This window comes from Aulostomus chinensis, chromosome 19 (genome assembly GCF_037954235.1).
Source record: "Aulostomus chinensis isolate RoL2024-O1b breed Wild chromosome 19, RoL_Achi_v1.0, whole genome shotgun sequence".
Lineage (NCBI taxonomy): Eukaryota > Metazoa > Chordata > Actinopteri > Syngnathiformes > Aulostomidae > Aulostomus > Aulostomus chinensis.
The window spans coordinates 17,301,365-17,323,632 of NC_141338.1; the positions used below are offsets into that span (position 1 = coordinate 17,301,365).

The following is a 22,268-nucleotide window of genomic DNA, read 5'->3' on the forward strand; positions in this document are numbered from 1 at the left end:
GTGTGCGACACATATTGGTTATTGATTATTAATTTCAGGGTTCATGCGGTCATGAGAAGCTGTAGAATTTCAAAATCGCGTTCGCCAGGCCTGTGGAAAAGTCTGAAAATGGAATTGAATCCAGAAAATTTGGGGGAAAATTATGATAATTTACTCCCCAAATATATTGGAGAATACGTGGTTAAAAAAAACAACCTCTAATATGAATTGACTTTACTACACATTGATGTAGCCAGAAACTATGTAGCATGTCATTCATTTATTCAAATGTTGGCTGGTAATTTTTGACAAAGATTTTATCTGTTTACTCATAAAAAGTAACCACTTTACCACTTGCTAAAGTGTGTGTGTGTGGGGGGGGGGGGGGGAGGGGGTAGGCAAACTAATTAGAACAAATGTGTGTGATCGCTGGAATTTGACAAAAACAAGACGTCAGGGGAGGCGGCTGTGTAGTCGGCAGGGTGCAGAGGTGTCATCCAACTCATTTGAGCAGCAGCGTTTGAAATCGGCGTCGTCTTGGTCTCCTCTTCCTCGTCTGGAGCTGCCAGCCTCGGCGCGAGTCATCTGCGGTCATGGCCACAGGACATATTACATCTCTGCAAACTGAGAACTGATAATATTTCTTTATCTTCCCCTCTCTCTCTCTCTCTCTCTCTGTTCACCCTACAAATGAAGAGACTGATTAACATAAACACTTCAGTCTTTTCCTTCTTGTACTCTCTCTTTTTTCGTCTTTTTATTTTAGCGCTGTTGTTCCTCAGAGCAAATTGAATTAGAATGAGCTAACAGCCACAATTGACTTTACTATCCGTGAGCGAGAGAGGGGAGGAGAGGAGAGGAGAGGAGAAGAGACGAGAGGGGGAAATAAAGTGAGCGGGGGGAGGGTGTGACCGAGTCAAAGAGGGGTGAGGAGTTCGAGCAACACCACGCTCTGACACTCCCACCAGTGATGTCACACACACACACACACACGCGCGCGCGTACGCGTGGGGGGGGGGGGGGGGGCGTTGTGGTGTTGGATTCCAGCATGTGGTTACTCTGTGGCTTTCCTTTTGTGAAAACCATCGTCTAAATATAATTAAGCCACAAGTTTGTAAACATTTCTGCTGATCTAACCGGTGGATGTGGGCTGACAGTAGACTTGGTGGCAGTAGCAGCTCTTTCAGACGTCTCTGTTAGGATCATGTAGGTGTCTTTCTTCTAAAAAAACAAAAACAACAAATGTACCAACGAAGAGTTTTGTCCTGTGGTCGTTTCAGAGTGCTCACAGAGCTGGTGTCTAAGATGAGAGACATGCAGATGGACAAGACAGAGCTGGGCTGCCTCCGAGCCATCGTCCTCTTCAACCCAGGTGAGCTTCACCGCCGGTGCTGAAGAGCCAACACAAACTGAACTGAGGTTCCTAGTAGTGTGCCAGCACGGTTGGATCCTGCTGCTGGATCTCACCAGAACCACACTCACCTCAGTCATGCTGGACGATCGAACCTTAATTTCTTTTAGAAAACTGAAAACCTCTCCTCTTCAGTTCCTTCAAACTGTTGTTCACTAATACGTCATAACTTTAATGTCCTGGCAAGGTGAGCTTTGGAGCGTCGGCGCAGTCAGGCGTCCCGTCCAGCGTCTCTGATGCTCAGCTGGCTCTGTCCGCCCGCTGGAACTCATCCATCGACGTTGTTTTGGTGTGAGTTAGTTGCTGAATGTCTGAGATTCTGTTTCCCGTCTCTCAGATCCAACTGAAACAGCACAGCTTTTGTTTCGTGCTGCTCAAAGTGCCTAAATAAATGAATAAACAAACAAACATCTCAACTCAACTGGCACCCAGTTCTATCGTGTTCAACACCTCTGATTGTGATTGTCTTTATTGATGATGGGGTGAAAGGTCACTTCAAGGACTCGATGTGTTCAAAATCTTCCTCTCAATAAAAGCAATGAGGCATCCTGACTGAGTGCTAGGATCAACCACGAGACCACGAGAGCGTTTCAGAGCTCCACCCTGCAAAGTGGCGTTGACCCTGGGGAGTCCTGCTGGTTATGAGAGTATAAACCAGCGGCGTCTTAGTTTTGAAGGTGAAGGTGAATCTTTGAAATGCGGGCCTGTGCAAAGACAGCTGCTGCATGTGTGTCCCATAGCAACAGTATGAGTACACACACACACACACACACACACACACAGTGATCCTGTGTTCCCCGCTGTTGTTGTTGCGTCCTCTGCCAGCTTCCCCTCTCCAGCGACCTGATTCCTTGTTAATTAGACTCAAATGAGACTGATCTTTCCCACACTGCCGTCTCCAACAATGCTCTTTCACTGCCGATCAAATGCTCTTCATCAATGACGCGTTTGTGTCATCAGTCAAAGATGGAGCTTGAATCAGCGCCGCTAATTAGACCAGCCCAGAGTTTGCTAACACAGATTTCACCAGGAGCCCTGGAGGTTGAAGCTCAGCCTGCTGGCCTCCATGTTTATTTATCTGTGTTCCTCTCCAGACTCCAAAGGTCTGTCCAACCCAGGTGAGGTGGAGGCTCTGAGGGAGAAGGTCTACGCGTCTTTAGAGGCCTACTGCAAACAGAAGTACCCCGAGCAGCCCGGCAGGTAGGAAAACACACACACACACACACACACACACACACACACACACACACACTCAGACGGGATTCTTCAGTCTGCCATCACACACATCCACACATTCAAAGGGCTCAGAACTTGTTCGATGTGTCTGAGAAAGCACCTCTCCTTCACTCGCTCTCTGGTGTTCCTCCTCACCAGGTATTTTAGCAGTCAGTGCCAAGAGTTTGACTCTCTAGATTCCTCGTATTCGGAGCTGTAGTCAGTTTCAAAGGCCCTGCACAACAGAAATGATCAGTGTGTCCTCGTGAAACTTGTCTTTCTAGAAGCTTTAGGGTGAATGTTTTTCTTATATTTGGATTTTTTTTTTTAACATTGTTGATATTTTTTTGGAATATTTCAGAGTGAAAGTGGTGCAGTTTGTATTATGAAATGACGAATGCCAGATCTAGTGAGTCTGTCTAGTGAGTGACATTTTGCAGTTTTGGTTGTTATCGGGGACGTGAGCCGTTCAGGTCTTCAACCGTGGCTGGCATTAACCGCCGAGTCATTCAGCTTGAAAAATAGCCAGACCTTTACAGATTTATGTGATTAGTCAGTTACTCAAAACCAGAAAATGGATCATGTCAGAGTTTATCGATCTGCCAGCAGACGCTATTATGCAGCGACACACAGGCAGAGATGATGAGAGCGCGATGAATGACGGAGTGGCTGCACCCGGAGCAGGGGAGCTAGTGTAACATTAGCGCCAGCAGGAGAGGAGCGAGCAAACAGCATTACTTGACTTCCCGTAGGAATTTTTCAGAATAAGACTCTCTCAAGCAGTGGTGCTTACATTTTGAAGGCGAGATCATTGAACTGGTTCAAACATCCTGAGTGGACAACAGTTTTGAAAAAGAGAAAAGAATATTTCTGATTCCTAATCCTGGGACGTGGAGGTGATGCTGTATTTACTGTGTGAGCGATCTCAACGTGTGTGAGGCCACGTCAGTGTACAACTGTGTCAAGATGAAGCGCGACAAGACCAGCAAAGATTAGAGCAAAAAAAAAACACTTCAGTGTCACACCGAGAACTGGACAAGTTAACACTCTGTTGGCTGTCGAGCTCAAGAGTGACAACTAATAGAAAATAAAAGCATGTTTATGTATAAATGTGTGGTTTAGAAAGAGGTTCTACCCAACGGCAGCAACTCCTCCTTCCTCTTGAGGTCGAAAACCAAGGATTTGTGTCATCACAGTTCTCAGTTTTGGTGGTCACGACCTTTCAAAGTGCAAATAATTACTAAAAGAGTGCAAATACAGACTATGGTATAGCACTAGCCTGCTAGCATGGGTGCACCATGGTGACAAGCCTTGATGTGTCATGGATGTGTCATGACTTGTGTGTGTGTGTGTGTGTGTGTTTTTCACTGACAGATTTGCGAAGCTGTTGCTGCGGTTACCGGCGCTGCGCTCCATCGGCCTCAAGTGTCTGGAGCACTTGTTCTTCTTCAAGCTCATAGGCGACACACCCATCGACACCTTCCTCATGGAGATGCTAGAAGCCCCCCATCAAATGACATAATAGCAGAGAGGGTTGAGCCCTCGCCGTCATCCTCCTCTTCATCGCCTTCCTCCTCTTCATCTCCCAGCAGCCCTGGATCAGGGTCCAAGACTTGTGACAGCTCTGGACGGAGAACCCCCCCCCCCCCTCCCCTTGCTCTCCTCTGCCCCCCCTTGTTGTGTTTGGAAACAATGAATTCATCATGTTTTATACCTTGTACAAATATATAAATAAGAAATATATATGAGAATCTCACGACAACACAAGCGGACTGAAATGAGGACAAGAGAAATGAATTGAGCCATTTCTGTTTCCGTCTTTGCTTGACCAGAAAAAGCAGAGATGATGTGTTTTAACATCCACAGATGCGCTGATACGCAGGTATACACGGTGATGTCATACTGGGACACTCAGCTTTGTGATCGGGACAATCATGGACGCAGAGACCCTCAGGCTGTCTAGACTTGAACCTGAGGTCTCTCTGGTTTTTGTTTTTTCTGTTTTTTTTGTTTTTTGTTTTTTTCAGGACTGAACTCACTTCGGGGAAACTTCGAGGAACTCGCCTGTTCCTGCCTGACTCAAGCAAACACGTTGAGTCTTGCACTAGCGGAGCTTTCTGGAACAGACGTGTGTTAACAAGACTGCAAGTGATCCAAAAAAACTCAGGTTTCTGCCCAATTCCAACCGATACAACCATGTCTTATTGTATTAGCACTGTGCAGCATCGGGGAGGACCACATGTTCCCACCAATCAGCCCGACGGTTCTTGATGGTGTTGGGAGAACGTGTTATGTACAATCGGCGCAGTTCTTTGTGCACACAGGAAGAAGCCAGGCTCTTGGAAATTAGCCTCACGTTAGCTTTATGCTAGGATGCACATGAGCTTTAGACATCCCGAGTCAAGCGTTTGGCCTTTTTATAAACGTATCTTTACAGGTGACAACACACTCGGATACCTGGAACGTGAGCGTGCGCGCGCACATACGCACACACACACACACACACACACACACACACACACTCTGTTCTGCCTCCCCCACCTCTCTTTGATGTGAACCATTTACACCTCCACACACTCACATATCCCTCCGCGGGTTCTAGCTTTTCCAAACCACCTCATATCTACCTGAACAGAACGTGATAACAGTATTGACGCTATTGAACGACAGAAACACACGATTACCTCCGTTTGTACACCTCCTCCTCACACTCAAACCATTTACAGTATGGGGGGGCTTATCGATGCAGCCGAGCCATTATTTGTTTATTTGTTTGTTACTTGGCACTTAACCTCATGACAGTGGAGCCGGGTTCCCTAAACGGAGAAGCTTCTGCTGATGTAATCGACCTCTGAGGTGGAATCAGGAACGCTCTAGTTATTTTTCCTCCTCAGAGGAACACACACACACACACACACACTCACTGGCTCGCTCTCTCTCTCTCTCTCTCTCTGCACTTCTCTGGGCAATCAAGTGTCATTCAAGTGGAAGTGAAATATTAAATATCTTCATGTTGTGTATAAAAAAATGCTTTTTTCGCCCATATTCTGCTTTTTGTTTCTCTCCCCCAACGTGTCGAAATGCTGCGGCTGCTGTGAAACTATGCATCAAGTGCATTTCCAAAGATTGTCTAGAGAGCAGGTGCATGTCAGGGGGCTTCAACAGGTCTCAGTCACCCACTGGCCTCACAGGAACCAAACCACCAGCCCTCCTGCACGACAGTGGACCAGTGAGACTTGAGAAAACAAAACACTAAAAAAAGAGAAGTGAAGGATTCTTCTCCTTCATCCGTCTTTCATTCTGTAAGTCGACCCCCCCCCCCCCCCCCCCCACCACCACCACCACCACTACCCCATCCCCGGACTTGAAGGAACAAACCTGAGCACTGTGCTGTCATGATGAAGGCTCAACGGCCCACGTGTACGGAGGCTTGAAGGTGCCACTGGAATAATAGAATGAAAAACTTTAAAGAAATTATAGTTTTCTTAACTTGATACAAACATTTTTTTTATTTGCATTTCAATTATTAGAAAAAATATAGAGATACAGGGTTCATAAACATTTTAACTCTACATACAACAAATAGAAGGAAAATTTAACTTTAAAAAAAAAAGAAATCCAGGTTAACATGTACTCAAGTTAATGACAAGCAAATAAACCACATATTCTATTATGGTGAGAAAAGTTTACATTTTGGGGGGATTCACAAATGTTTATTTTATTTATTTTTCAAAAACTTTTCCTGGCCTTTGAATTTCCACTTTTAAATTCCATGATTATTTCAGGTATTTTTTTTTAATATTTTTATTTTTATTCCAGGTTTTTTTGTTGTTGTTGTTGTTGTTGTTGTTTTTAAGATTAACAGGTTTAATAGCCATTTTGCCATTTTTGTAGCCGTGAGTTACATTTTCATGAGTGGACGTTGATCCTTGTTTATACACAAAACATAAAGAAAAATCTGTCAGAATTAACCAGCATCCATTTAACCAAAACTGACGGGTGACAAACAGCTGAACATAGAAACTGGTATCCAGCTGTTTTTCATGTCATTTCTTCATGAATTGTCAAAAACCTTCCCTGGCCTGGAAAAATTCTACTTTCAAATTCCCTGACTTTTCCTGGTTTTCCATGACCATGTGACCCTGCTTTTTAAACAATGAAACATTTCATTTTTTTTCGGGGGGGGGGGGTGGGGGGCACATGGGTGTTTTGTGTGACTTCAATTTGTTTGTTTTTCAAACTTTTTAACAACTAGACGTCATGACCTCTGAAAAGTCTCTTTATTCTGGTGGCACCTGCAGCTCTCTACAGCTTTCTGACCGTTTTTGGTTTTTTTGGGGATTGGGGGGGCTTCATCCGTAGATGCCGATCCTCCTCTAGGAATCCGACACCCCCCCCCCCACACACACACACAAACACACATTCACACACACACACATTCACCCACCAATCTCTCCTTGTGGAAAAGTAAAAGCAGAAAGCCGGTCAGTGCTTTTAAGCAACTCCAAGCACTCTCCTGTGGCTGCGGTAGAGCGAGGGTGGGCTGTGAGCGCCCTCCAGTGGCAGACAGGCAGCACCGCAGCATCACTTGAACTCTCCTCCACACCGCCAGACACGCAGATGGCACTTTCTCACAGGGTTAATGTAAATGTTCCAAACCACAGCGTGTCTATGCTTGTTGAAGTGAAACAGTAGCAATAACGTCTGTTGGCTTTTTATGACTAAGCAGCTTCAGCCAGGTGGACTGTGGTAGTACTACGAGTATTACTACTACGACCTGGGTGACAGTATTTACCGCCAGCTTGAGCTCTGTTTACATTATTTATATTCTGGATAAAGGAGAATTTTCTTGACTCACAGAGGAGTAAGAATCAAGCAGATATTAAAGAACAGGTGACCTTCCTTGTCCTTCTCCTCCTCTTCCTCTTCATCCTCCTCCTCTTCTTCACTTACTGTGATTGGTGACCGCAGGTATCTAAAGCCATAAACAGTGAATGAGCTCACTCCCCCTGCCGGAATTGAACTTGTTGACTAGCTAAAGACAGGATCACCCACGTCAAATGACATGAATGCTTTATAACCTAAAGCTCTATTTTGTTAATATGTATATGTGTATATATTTATAAATAAATATATCAACAGATCTGTTCCTTGACTATTTCCAGTGTTGAACGAGGGAGACGAGTCTAACAGACCAAACTGTTCCGCACTCGAAAGGTTTTTACATTTCAGCCTTGACTTTCTAAGATGAATCAAAAAAGAAAAAAAACCCCACCAGCTCTAAAAAAAAAAAAAAAAAAAAAGGAAAAACAGAACAGTGTACGGGACCTCAAATGAAAAAAAAAAAAAAAGACTTTAAACCCTCCAAAATGTATGTGTTGCTTGGCAATTGTATGTTTAAAAAAAAAAAGTGTAACCAGGAAAAGCTGAGCTTGTGACACAATCACTGCTTTCTTTGTTGCATTGACGGTAAAATGTTAAAAAAAAAAGAACACTTGGAAAAAGATCTATTTTTGTACAAAGGTAATTTTATCCCTCGCTTATGTACTCTGTTCTTTCCCTGTTCTTCTGTGGGCTGTTGTTGTGGAAAAGCTTCTTCGAAATGCAAGAGAAAACGTTCCGATTGAAAGCTGAGAGGAAATCGTTGGCTTTTTTTTGTTGTTGTTTTTTTGGCACCTTGCTAACTGTGTCGCCTTTACTTTGCCATTTCTCAACCGCCAGATGGGGAAATGTCTCCTTTCATTATATTTTTGTCTATTTTTTAAAAGGAGATTGGAAGTTTTTTGTCATCTGTTCTTTGTGGGTTGTTCTCTGATGTTCTTTCATTGACAGAAAAAAAAAACGATTATTAAAAAACAAGAGAGACTGATGTTGGTTGGCTGTGTGTAATGTTAAAGGATGTGTGTAAAAAAACAAAACAAAACAAAAAAACCTGCCAGTGAGTCACATGACACGTACAAAAACTGCTTTTATTCAACTGCAGGTTATAGCTGGAGATGGATACAGAGAACAGCTGGTTTGTGTGAAGAGCAAATCAAACTGAGAATTTGGGGGGGGGGGGTGGGGTGATAAAATAAAACCCCAAAAAGCACTGAAATTTGAGCAGAAGTGGGGTTCAATTCAATGCTGTATTTTTCTTTAATTGTAGTTTTCTCCAACATGCATCACATTTCAAGTAAATGAATTCATGTACATCCTGACTTTTCCTATGAGTCAACTCTGGATTTGTAATGAGCACCAAACTTTTAACAAAACTCAGGAAACTAATCCGGTTATGACGCATAAACTACTTTAATAAATAAGAGCCACAAGGGTCCTTTTATCTTCTTTTGAACTAAAGTTTTATGTCAAAGTCTGACAGTACTACACAATTACACACGAGAAAGCAAAGACGTGACAAACCGGCCGAATAACCTGTAAAAGTACAAGAGCATAAATGCAGGTGTGGGAGTTGATGTGGAGGTTAATGCAGAGTCAGAAACACAGAAGCACTAAAACTGATGTGTTGTTATTGAATTCTGAGTTGAGCAAACGTTCCCTAAGTGGAGAACAACAACCTGGCACATGTAATCAGTTTAAAAAACAAAACGAAACGAAGCGGTGTGATATCTCAGTTGTGTCGCCGCAGAACCGACACGGCTGACGTCCGTCCCCCCTCTCGTTAGCTGAAAGCCCCTCAGCGTCCAGCGGGAGCTCTCCGTTAGAAAAATGTCCTCTTTTCTTACAAGATATAGAAAAAAAAAAGTATTTAAAAAAAAAAAAGAAGAAATATGAAGGGCCCAATAAATCCACGAGGGCTTAGCAGTCGCTTTTCCATAGCTTGATGGTTTTGTCGTTTTCTAAAGCCGCCGATGCGATGATGTTCTCTGTCGGGTGGCAGGCGGTTGAAATGACGACATCTGGAGAGAAATCAGAGGAAAGTGTGATGGTAGAGGTGGGTTGAAAATGTCTATATACCAATATTTTATCGATATACATTTGTAGGAAAGATTATCGATACATTAATCCCAGTATTGATCTTTTAAAATGCATTCGATTTTACCAGTTTATTTTTTTGTTTTTGTTTGCCTCTTTAGTCTCGCGTGCTTTAGTGCTTAGTGCAACGTTACTGCGGTCAGATGATCGGATCTGGCGAGATCCAGGCCATGTGCCTCCGATCAGAGAACAACAAGATGGCGGAAGCGCAACTTTAATCTCGGGCAAATTTAAGAGCCGATGTCTGGCAGCACTTCCGCTTCAAGAAGTGAGAAAACTGCGCCCAACTTGACAAAAATAATGCTGTGCGCAAAACGTGCAAAGTAGAGGTTAAGTACAACGGAAATACTACTAATCTCTGGAGCCATTTGACGAGGCATCACCAGAGTACACTCAGCAACCAGGAGACTACAAGTCACTGCAACAACCCTCACTGGAGAAAGCATTTGGGACCAAGTTTCCATCCACGCCTCCATGTGCAGAGAACATCACTTCGGCTCTGGCAATTTCTATCTGCAAGGATCTCAGACCGTCCTGTGTGGTAGAAAATGTAGGCTTCAGACACCTCGTCCAGACACTGGAACCACGCTATGTGCTACTGAGAATTGAATTTACAGCATTAGTCCTATGTGAATCTCTTCCATTACCAAAGCAAAATTGGTACTGTAACTAAAATATCGCATCGTATATTGTATCGAATCGTATCGAATCGTATCGACTTGGGACCTAGTGTATCGAAATCGTATCGTATCGGGAGGTCAGTGGTGATACCCAGCTCTAGTGATGGGTGCCACAGACGAACATCCTACACCTGCAACTGACCCCCGCAGCACACATGAACCCGTTCACAGAGGAAAAACATTTTGTAAAGAACCTGCTAAATCCTCTGTTTCTCCGTGTCTGTTAGCCGACAGAAACGTGACAAAAAGAAACAAAGACAACTAAAAGGCTTTTAGCTCCTCTGTTTAACACGAAAAAACACAACTTCGCTGATGTGGACGTCTCATCAGATCTCAAAGGGATTCTTCCACCATAATCCACAGACACTTCGACGTGAGCTCAAAAACAAACTCACACTTTGAGTTGCGTGGGCAAGTTGGTTCAACTGAACGCTGCAGCTGGTCACACTCGGCGCAGCTGGGACTCAGAGCTTCAAGCTGAAGCGACGCAGGAGGAGAAAAGATGGCATCGTGTGTTCCAGACTCTCATTTGTGAGAACCGGAGAGGTAAAACCCTCTTTTATAGGCATGTGGATGCTGCACAGGCCTCCATGGAGGCGACATGTACCTGTGTGTCCCTGCAGCTTCTGCACTATCTCCTTGGTCTGCAGGTTCCAGATATACACCATGTTGTCCTCAGAGCCCGACACGATCCACTGCAAGAGAGCAGCAATTAGAGAAACACACGCATTCGTGAACAACTGCTAACACACACACACACACACACGCGCGCCAACAGCAGCTTACCTTCCCACCCGTGACAGAAAAGTTAGCAAATATGCAGTACTTCTCGTTCTTATGGCCGGTGTACGTTTTCAAACACTGAAACGTGGGAGGAACAATGAGACGTTACAGATTCGTGTCATCAGTGAACGTGTTCAAGCAAGATGAGCAACACGCAAGGAGAAAGAGCCCAAACGTGGGCGCGTCTCACCTTTCCTTTGCTGTAGTCCCACAGTTTCAGCGTGCTGGACAGCAAAAGACACACAAAGCAGATCAACAGTTACAACTTCAGTGATTCCACAAACAGCAAGAACACTGAGCGCATGTAAAGCTGCAGGTCTTCTACCGCCACCTGCTGGCCACAGCAGGGAAAAGGTATCAGAGTTGCGCAAGCCCCCAGCAGGCTGCGTTTACATCTACTCTACCTAGTAACAAGTGACCCCGTGCTGATTAGTCACTCACACGGATCCGACCTGTGGGCCACATGGGTTCATAACAGATTCAACATCTGAGTCTTCTCAGCTTGGACGTCAAACATTTACTGCTTCCAGACTAAACTGAGTCGATAGGTTTCTGATGGACACGAGGCAGATTAAAACAAACCAAAATCTCAAAATTCATTGATGAATTATACAAATTCTCAGCGGATTAATTGATGATGATAAAAGTTGGTTGCAGTGCTAACAAAAGTGATATGAATCAGTTTACTGTTGACTGCTTTTACCAAGAGCCACGTCGTTTCAGTGTTGACGTTTTCAAAGATTCAGACATGAGAAAGTTATTAAAATGCTGTCAAAAAAATCAAATGAACCGAAAAATAACCCTTCATGTAAAAAAAACAGAAATGACTAAGTTGTGTCTGCTTCTCCTGCAGTAAATGGTGAGAATTATCATCAAGATGAGCTGAGTCATGGCGGTGGGCGTGTCAGGAACTGCAGGGACTCACTTGTCCAGTGTGGCGGCCAGGATGTACTTCCCGTTGGGGGAGAACTTAACAAACGACACCGGTGGGTTATCATCGTCTAAACACAACAGCACAACATAACATTTGATGAGTTAATTGATGAGAATTTTCCTGACTCAAAAACAAATAGATCAAAACAAAAAGGTCAAACACGCCGCCTTACCGATGAGCGTCTTTAAACACTGTCCTGACGCCGTGTCCCAGATCCGACTGGGTGAGAAGAAGAAGTTATTCAATTAGATTTTAAGACTAAGATCAGTCGAGGAATGCGCACGCACGCACACACGCACGCACACACACACACACGGATGACTGCTACACACTCTGAGACTTGAGTCAACATTAAACACTCTCACGTTTAACTCCAAACACATTTGCATTGATGTCCTGTTTGCAGCCTCTTTAAACTCATGTTTGTCTTTGATTTTCGCTTCAAAGCCACTAAACCAGGATTAACATAACATTAAAAGGCAGCAGAGAGAAAGAAAGCCTTGAGAAGGAGTCAATCTGTGGGGGGGGGGGGGGGGGGGGGGGGGCACTCGCTAATGAGAAGTGAACTGTGAGGAGTTGCGTCACTGACAGCAGCTGACTTACTACCTACACCAGGAAGGTCATGGGATCAGCGCTGTTTGTTTATGATGCAGATTCAGAAGCACTGGCAAAGAAAGATTACGACTAGAGCCGCGTGAGCAGGAGGTAGGACTAGAGCCGCGTGAGCAAGAGGTAGGACTAGAGCAGCGTGAGCAGGAGGTAGGACTAGAGCAGCGTGAGCAGGAGGTACGACTAGAGCAGCGTGAGCAGGAGGTAGGACTAGAGCAGCGTGAGCAGGAGGTACGACTAGAGCAGCGTGAGCAGGAGGTACGACTAGAGCAGCGTGAGCAGGAGGTAGGACTAGAGCAGCGTGAGCAGGAGGTACGACTAGAGCAGCGTGAGCAAGAGGTAGGACTAGAGCCGCGTGAGCAAGAGGTAGGACTAGAGCAGCATGAGCAGGAGGTACGACTAGAGCAGCGTGAGCAGGAGGTACGACTAGAGCAGCGTGAGCAAGAGGTAGGACTAGAGCAGCGTGAGCAGGAGGTAGGACTAGAGCCGCGTGAGCAAGAGGTAGGACTAGAGCCGCGTGAGCAGGAGGTACGACTAGAGCAGCGTGAGCAGGAGGTACGACTAGAGCAGCGTGAGCAGGAGGTAGGACTAGAGCAGCGTGAGCAGGAGGTAGGACTAGAGCCGCGTGAGCAGGAGGTACGACTAGAGCAGCGTGAGCAGGAGGTACGACTAGAGCAGCATGAGCAAGAGGTAGGACCAGAGCAGCGTGAGCAAGAGGTAGGACCAGAACAGCGTGAGCAGGAGGTAGGACTAGAGCCGCGTGAGCAGGAGGTACGACTAGAGCAGCGTGAGCAAGAGGTACAAATAGAGCAGCGTGAGCAGGAGGTACAAATAGAGCAGCGTGAGCAGGAGGTACGACTAGAGCAGCGTGAGCAAGAGGTACAAATAGAGCAGCGTGAGCAGGAGGTAGGACTAGAGCCGCGTGAGCAGGAGGTACGACTAGAGCAGCGTGATCAAGGTAACTAGAGAAATGTGACCAAAGCGATATGACTAGAGGTACATGTGCACAGGTGTAGTGAGCAGTGAGGTGACGATAGAGCAGCTCTCACCAGAGGCCGTCGTAGCTGCTGGACACAATCAGGGAGCCGTCTCTGTTGAAGTGAACCTGCAGGACACACATCGCCCCATTAATGCTAGTTTGGAACACAAGGTCGGGACCCCTGAGGGCCCCCAGGGTCCACATTCATGCCAAGTCATTGGCACGAAATCAAAAGAAGGCTTTGTAACCAAGTCTCTGATTAGACAGCATGTTGGTTTGGATGCATCCAAAACTCAACGTGTGTGTTAGTGGGAAGTGTTGAGAGCCTTACAGCAGAGACGGGGTCAGAATGAGCCGGCAATGTTTTCAAACACTTCCCAGTCTTCACGTCCCATATCCTCACACTCTCATCAAACTGGAAGGAAAACAAGATGAGCTGTTAACCTCCTTCACCAAACACACACACACACACACACACACACACACACACACACACACACACACACGTCGAGTGATTCATTGTTATGGATCGGCCCCGATAGAACAGCGTCCACAGGTAGAATGGGACGTGCCAGCAGACGCATGTCACCTGTGAGTGAGGGAGACAGAGCGAGTTAACAGATCCCAGTCTCGACAACGTGCTCGTGTGACTTAATAGTAAATGACAGTAGAAAATATGTGCGTATTAAATTTGTTAGTTTTACTATGTATTTCTGAACACATAAGAGGGCCAACTCTGTCCGGTTTGTAAGATTAAACATTAGTTAAGCCGTTATGTAGCCATCACTAGCACTTTCAGCTAATGCTAGCTGGCTAGCCACTCTTCATACAAAGCTAGGAGTGAATAAGGAGCTCTCGCTAATAGAAATCAAGGATGTGACTGTAACACTGTAAGGCGGCTCCTTGAACACCTTAACTGTGTATTGGAGATGTGATTCAACGCCGCTCACATTAGCCATGTAGATCTAGTGATTAGTGATCCTAATCACCTTCGAGAGACCCTGTTAGAAACTCTCGCCATGCTTTCACTCACTCACAAGTTGGGACTCTTTTCTTTTTTTTTGAGTAGTTAGACAACAGCAACTACAGCGCTCGCGTCTTGTCGGTGTGTTTCATGACTAATAGCCCGAGAGCTGTCAAACTGTCATGACATCATCAAATTCCACTTTCTGTATCTTTCCGCCAATAAAAGAGAAATAACATGAACGGCATTGCAAATAACAGAAAGTACAAAAAATATTTTGATCAAAGAACTTCAGATTGTGCAAAAAAAATGACAAGCATGTGGTCAGAAACTTCCGAGAACCAAAAAAAAAAAAAAAAAAAAAACATCTCCAACCTGTGGACAGTGACACTGTTGTATTAAAGTGTGCATGTCTCTCTTTTCTAACGATGGGTAGATTAATCAGTTATCTTAGCTTTTCTTCTCTTGGACAAGCGCCGCTATCGGTTATCAGTCAAATCCACTATCAGTCGACCTCTTGTCCAACATCTGGTTTGTATTTCCTTCCCTGCACTCACCGATCCCGACACGATGAGGTTGGACTGGGGGTTGAAGTTGCAGCAGAAGACGTAGTTGCTGTGGCCTTTTAGAGTCTTTAAGCATTTGCCCTGCGGTGACGACAGCAGACACAGAAACATCAGGACATTAGCAGCTACTGCAGGAACTCCAGCTTTAACCTGCTTATCCTCACTGGCTGTCATTAACAGTATACAATGCAGTGTTTGATGTTCATGTTAAACAAGTTTCATTTTGTAATTCGGGTGAATTAAAATTTCTCGAGTGATCAGGCTTCAGCGGGAACACAAAGGTGACAGAGCGTTTCTGTTCTTGTTATCCTTTACCGAGCTGACGTCCCAGATCTTCAGGGTTTTGTCATCGGACGCAGACACCAGGAGGTTGGAGTCAGAGGACCAGGCCACGTCAGATATGCCCTGAGGGATGATGGGACATCGTTAGCCAACTCGGTGCTCTGTGTCCTGATTAGGAGTAAGAGCGTCCCATAGTTCTGGGATTTATCCAGACAACTGGTCACAATGCATAATTTTGGGAATCATCTTCAACGTTTAATATTTTTCTCGGAAACACATAGATAACCATAGAGAATCTGGTAACTCACAAGTTTGTGTCCAGAGATGGTTTTCTCAAACTTGCCGTCGTACGCACCCCAGATTTTGATGAGTTTATCAGCAGCTGCAAACAAAGATGAGCATGTCCGTATGTTGTATGAGTAATTAACATCACATGGCTGACAGGATTGCTGGTGCGTGCAGACACAGGACTTACAGGAGCTGGCGAGCCACTCGCCGCTGGGGCTGAATTTGACCGAGGACACGGCTTTAGTGTGTCCCGCTAACGTGAACTTCAGGCTGTAGTTGGGCTTGGCTGGAGCGGACTGTCAATGACAACAGAGCAAAACCTCACCTGACGTTTCACAAATGAGTCTTGGTTTATGAATCAAAAACAGAAACAAAAACGTTGACGTGAATCCTCCCTCCTCCTCACGCTGTCCACAGCTGCTAGGGGACAATTAACAGATTCACCGGCTACAAGCTCCAACTTTTCACAAAGGTGCTGCAACAATAAGTAGTTTGGTCAATGTCTGAACTGTGTGAGTAGTTTCAAAAATGCTTCACATTTTATTGCCTGAATTCATGGATTATTCATGAAAATAATAAGCAGATGAGTCAGTGATGAAATAATCATTAGTTGCAGCTCTACAACAAATCGATTCGTGAAGGATTCCTGCTGCTCCAGCCGGTGCATTCAAGACCTTTAAAGATTTAGGATAGGATGAGAACCATTTTACAGCTGTGAAAAAAGCCCAATATATGATGGAGAAAAATAACAGTTTAGTGTGTGTGTGAGAAGTAAAGTGACGGAAGCTACCAGCTTGTCTTGCGTGGGGTGTGTCTGAGTGCTGCTGCTGCTCCATTAGCCTTTAGCCTTGCTCTGCTGCTAGCTTAACAAATGCAGCACGCTCCGCTTGGGATTTCTGCATCAGCTGCTGTAGCAAGTTGGTCTTGTTTACATTTGGTGCTCTGTCACACTGTCACAGTGAACGAGAGAGGGGAGGGGCTACACAGCCCACTGCAGGCACCACAGTATCAACCACACACAACAGGCTTTGGTGATCTGGGACTGCACACACTGATGCTGATCAACGGAGGTGATTTGAATGAAAACCTGCTTAAAACAATCAGTAGCCGATCGATCACAGCATTCCTACTTTGAATGTCATATACGTCTGAAAATATCACCAGCAGCCCACCATGTTTTCTCATTAACTTCCACTGCCCCCCCCCCCCCCCCCCCCCCTGCACAAAATAAACATGTCTGTCTAGCCTGCCTTTAAGCCAGATGTGGCTTCACTTGCCAGGGTGTGCAGACTGTGTACAAATGTATTTAGTATAAATGGCCGCCTCACATCCCGCCCTGGACACGCCCACATCCAACCTTAAATGGTTGATGTGGCTTAACGAAAGGAGCCAGCTGATCAGTGATTCCCAAAAGTGACTCAAGGCAACAACAGCAGGGAGGAGCCAGAAAAGCGGGTCGTGCATCAGAGTGCATGAGTGTCACTGCAGGGGCGGTGTGTTAACAGCAATCAGACTGATGACATCACACCCTAGCAGCATGACTGAATCAATCCCCATATCTAAAAATGGAAGTTTGAAGGTGATTCATTTCTCCATTGACGCTTTGTTGTGGTGAACTGGGCTGCGCTGGGGTAAGAGGATGAGGAGTTTCATGATGAAGACTTGTTACTGGCTTTATTTACACACTTCGTAGTCAACACAGTTCACATGTGTGGTGAAGAGTGTGTGGTGGTGTTTTCTATAAATCCCAAAGTTTGTGTAGAAAGCGGCGTAAGCCTTCTTCGGGGCGCACACTACGTTTATAAACAAGGCCCCTTGGCACTGTGAAAGGTCGAAGAAACACAACAACCATTTTAGTTGAAATGCATCCGTCATCACTTTCTCTTCTTTCGCTGTGGCGCTTCTCAAGAAAAATCATATATTCCAAACGATAAAAACTCAAATCATCAACTGGATTTGTTCCCAGCAGCAGGCCCAAGGAACACCACGGATAGACTTGAGTGGATGTGTGGGAGAATTATATCTCCTCGATTTAGAGTGCAGCTGTGCTGCTCCATCCATCCATTTTCTACTGCTAATCCTGTTAAGGGTTGCCGGGGGGTGGGGTGGGGGGTGGATCCTATCCCAGCAGCCTTCAGACGAGAGTCAGGGTTCACCCTGGACGGGTCACCAGTCCATCGTAGGGCCAACACATATACGTGATGCACGGTTGTACAGTGCACGCCTCCAGTTAGCTGACATTAACGTTATTATGACCAATCTGATGAATGCATAGACAGGTGAACAGCGTTTTGGGATGTGCAAATCATTAACATTTAAAGGTTAATGCTGAATGGTTCAAAATTTTTGTCATGAGATATTAAAAAAACACATATCAGTAAATTAATTCATCCAGCGACATCTCGGGCACAGACATAATATACCAAGCCAGAGAAAACAACTGTGTAGTAACAATAACAAAGACTTGGATTTATAGAGCATTTATAAGGATGCAGCACTGATTATACACTGCCGGGAGTCAGGATCCTCTGGAAGATGCTGCTGGTGATTTGGTGAAGAGGGACCATCGCAGAACAATGGAGGCAGATGGAGGACGTCTGGATTCCTAAGGAGGAGAACTCAACCAAGCTGGAGCAGTTCCGATCCATCTCACTTCTTAGTGTGGAGCGGAAGATTTTCTTCAGCGTTCTGGCCAGAAGGATGACAGCTTTCCTCTTGAAGAACAAGAACATTGCACGGCAGAAGGGCGGCATTCCCGGAGTGCCAGTGTGCTTGGAACACCCCGAAGTGATCACACAGCTGATCTGGGAGGCATGTGAGGGGAATGGAGATCTAGCTGTGCTTTGGCTGGACCTCACTAACACATGTGGGTCGATCCCCCACAAGCTGACTGAGACCACCCTGGATCAACACCATACTCCCTGCAAAATCATCCTGAATTACTATGGAGACTTCAGGCTGAGAGCTACATCAGGGAGCATGACATCCAACTGGCACTGACTCTAGACAGGGATCAGAACTGGCTGCACAATCTCAGTGATCCTCTTTGTTCTCGCCGTGAACACATTGGTGAAGGCTGCTGAGACAGAGTGCAGAGACTCCCTGTCCACATCGAGAATTCAGCAGCCTCCCATCGGAGCCTTTATGGATGACAAGACTGTCATGACAACTTCAGTGTCTGGCTGCAGGTGGATCCTTTAGGGCCTGGTCAAGCTCATCTCTTGGGCTAAGATGAGCTTTAAACAAACACAATCCAGGTCCATGGTTCTGAAGAGGGGAAAAGTGGTGGACAAGTTTCGCTTCTCTGTGGATGGAGCAGTGATAACATCAATCACTGAGAAACCAGTCACTAGCCTGGGCAAGGTGTTTGACTGCAGCCTCAGAGACACAGCATCAGTCCAAACAACCATCAAGAGGCTCAAAACTTGGTTGTCTACTGTAGACAAGTCTGGCCTACCTGGCAGGTTCAGGGCATGGTTGTACCAGCATGGCGTCTTGCCCTGTATCCTCTGACCTCTGCTGGTGTATGAGATGACGATGTCTACAGTCAAGACCCTGGAGAGGAAAACCAGCTGCTACCACCGACGATGGCTGGGTCTGGCATGCAGTCTTACCAGTGCAGTGCTGTATGGTAGGAGCAACAAGCTTCAGCTCCCCATCAGCAACCTAGAGGAGGAGTTCAGTGTCTCCAGCACAAGAGAAGCATGGGTCTACCGAGACTCCAGAAACTCCAGAGTGGCAGCAGCAGGCATCGTGGTGCGGACGGACTGGGAGTGGAAGGTTCAAGAGGGCCTGGAGCTGGCGAAGATGGCTGAGACACAAAACACAGTTGGGCACGGTGGCATCCAGGCGAGCGGGGCTGGGAGTTATCCCACAACTACAGCACGACAAGGCTCAGGATGAGGACAGACGCCATCTGGCCCTGGAGCAGTCCGAGCAGGTGTCAAGGAGCTGAGGACCTATAGGATGGTGAGCATGCAGCAGCAGAGGGCATGGGCAAGGTGGGAAGGAGCACTGGAGAAGAAGCTGACCTGGAATGACATCTGGAAGGAAGAGCCACAGCGGATTAAGCTCATGGTCCAAGCTGTGTATGATGTGCTACCCAGCTAACCTGCGTACCTGGGGCAAGAGCAACACTCCAACATGTCCACTCTATCCAGGAAGGGGGTCAGCCCTTGGAGGGGGCCGCTACCACTGGCGATAGGACCAGGTCTTAAAGACAGTGGCAGAGGCCATCTCCAGTGCAGTGGCTAATAATAGGCAGGTATCAACTGTGTAAAGGCTGGAGAGAAGCCACAGCCACGGTCAATACCATAGGCCAGCCTGTTCTCATCAGCTCCAGACTGGAAACTGCCAGTTGACTTGGGCAGGCAGCTCCCAGAGTTCGTAACACCAACCTCCTTGAGGCCAGATCTGGTACTGACATCTCCCTCCTCTGAGCAGGTCCTTTTACTGAGACTGTCAGTCCCCTGGGAGGACCGCATAGAAGAGGCCAATGAAGACAAGCGGCTCAGGTCAAGTACCTGGAGCTCACCGAGGAGTGCCGGAGGAGGGGCTGGAAAGCTTGCTGTGAGCCAGTTGAGGTGGGGTGCAGATACACCATACAATTCAAAAGATACCAAGGATTTGACACTGAACTTGAGGAGATTTGTTTTTTTCTTCAAGCCGTTTCTCAACATGACAGTGAGACTACACATCTAATATGGTCAGTGAACTGCAGCATGCCATTCTCACTGGTAGTGAAGGTAAAGCTTGACCCAAAGAGAGACTGAGGAGTGTTACAGAGCAAATGAATACACTATTAAGTTGGTAAAATGTTCAGTTAGCAACATAGTTGTTGTTTTTGTTGTCTAAATTTTACCATATCGAGACCTGAATCAATAAGAATCAGAAATACACACATTTTAAATGATAACCTAACCTTCTGGCCACAATCAATGCGCTTACATCACCCCATGTGTTGTTAGCTTTGTAGTTAACCCTCTCTTAGGACAGGTGCCAGCCAACAAACATGTTAACAATTGGGAGACAAATAGAGGAATGAGTGAAATAGTAAAAATGTTATTAGCGTGTGCAGAGAACAGCATTATATGGGTGAAAGTCTCTTGAGAGTAGCAACATTTACAGCATTAGAGCCATCCAGACCTTGCTTTGACTGGCAGATGCTGATGGTACCACGGGAGGTTTCGTGTCAGTCTCTGGTTTCTTATCTTCTGTTGCCATGGTGAGAGGATGAGCATCTACTATGCACTATTCTGAAAAACAAGTAAAGTGATAGTGAATTTAGAGTGTTTGCAGTCGAAGAAACACCTGTGACAGGAAACAACACACTGTGATAAAAAAAAGTGTAATTACAGTCTACTACAGTACTTGGCCTCCACACTGATGACTTACAATGTTGGGAATTTGAATTGTGCTGAGAATTGTGTCCGATTTCTTTGACAAATCGATCATTCACAATCCCCAGAAGCTAGCAGATATTTAAGTTAGTATTGAATGTAATGCTAGAAGTCCGTGAAAGCTACGTACTACAAAAGCTAATTGTTTTCTCACTAAATGTCACAATTAAAGCGATCGACACACGATACAGTGTTTCATAATATTTAGTGATTAAAATACTATTGCTGTGTGGCCCTTTTTCCCTACATTTAGCTAGCTAGGCTAAGTGTAGCTAGCTGCTGTTAGGTAGCTGTACAATGACTACAATTTCCGAAAGGCAAATGTTATACTAGTCCCCGAGTTAGTTAGTAACAATGACAAATGTGTCAACGTTCAATTCATTTCCAAATGGAAGTATGTAAGTGAAAAACGATACTAGAACAAAGACACCCCATCCCTTGAATTACAAGTCCACAAATTTACAGACACGCTAGCATGCTAACTTACAGTTGATATCTACAACAAGGTTAGCAGCTCGAGGACAAATAGAACAAGCTAGCATGTCAATTTTAATTAATTTATTTATTTTACTAATGTCATGTAACAGTGAACGATGGAGGCTGTGTGGTCATGTATCTGCCAGGTCTTAACGCATTGACGCTGTTGACATCTTGGGTTAGCTGCTACGGAGGGGCCCTCCATTGAAACAATGAGGAATCGCTCTGTAGACGATACTCACGGGGATTTGACACAGATTTCCCGTCAGACTCGTTCTCCTCGTAAACACTGGACAGGAAAAATATATGCAGGTTTATTCAGACGGTCACGACGAGCCGGAGTTGTTCGATCCTATATGTTTGGCTTCGTCAAGGAGGGTGCGAGGGACGCTAAAGCGGGGAATGTGGTGCGGTGGTAGTGTGTGCGCATGCGTAATGTAATCAAATGAAACGGAAAGTAGTGAGGGACAGAAAGTTTTTTTTGTTTGTTGTTTCAGAAAAACCTCAGGAGAAAAGGTTGGCGTAAAGGACAAGACAAAGAAAAATCTACGATAACTGCCAAAAGTTATAACGTTGGGTTTTCGATTAGTAAAATGGTCTCTTATTATTTTGTAAGAACACTTCAAGATAATGCTCGATTTGGGTTAAATTTTGTTTTGTATAATTTGGAATAACGGACTATTTTTACTATTAAAGCCATCCTCAAAGTAATTGCACTTTGCCTCTA

The 22,268-nt window shown here is 45.4% G+C and overlaps 2 protein-coding genes across 5 annotated transcripts in view; one reads left to right on the forward strand and one right to left on the reverse strand.

Moving 5' to 3' along the window:
- rxraa (retinoid X receptor, alpha a) overlaps positions 1–8,757 on the forward strand; it is a 109,325-nt gene extending 100,568 nt beyond the window's left edge. For all 4 annotated transcript variants that reach the window (XM_086188091.1, XM_086188094.1, XM_086188090.1 and 1 more), the window contains exons 9-11: positions 1,260–1,351; positions 2,485–2,590; positions 3,980–8,757. In XM_086188091.1, the coding sequence (XP_086044217.1) occupies positions 1,260–1,351; positions 2,485–2,590; positions 3,980–4,127 (346 nt within the window). In that variant the 3' untranslated portion in view covers positions 4,128–8,757. The remainder of the gene's footprint in view (positions 1–1,259; positions 1,352–2,484; positions 2,591–3,979) is intronic.
- Positions 8,556–21,961, reverse strand: wdr5 (WD repeat domain 5). Its single transcript, XM_086188095.1, has 14 exons — positions 21,784–21,961; positions 20,811–20,920; positions 15,853–15,961; positions 15,686–15,759; positions 15,411–15,500; positions 15,087–15,176; positions 13,897–13,980; positions 13,636–13,691; positions 12,150–12,196; positions 11,969–12,044; positions 11,234–11,267; positions 11,047–11,121; positions 10,868–10,955; positions 8,556–9,504 (listed from the first exon to the last, which is right to left on the reverse strand). The coding sequence occupies exons 2-14, from the start codon at positions 20,886–20,888 to the stop codon at positions 9,404–9,406; spliced, it is 1,002 nt and encodes a 333-aa protein (XP_086044221.1). The 5' UTR covers positions 20,889–20,920; positions 21,784–21,961; the 3' UTR covers positions 8,556–9,403.
- Positions 21,962–22,268: the final 307 nt, after the last annotated feature.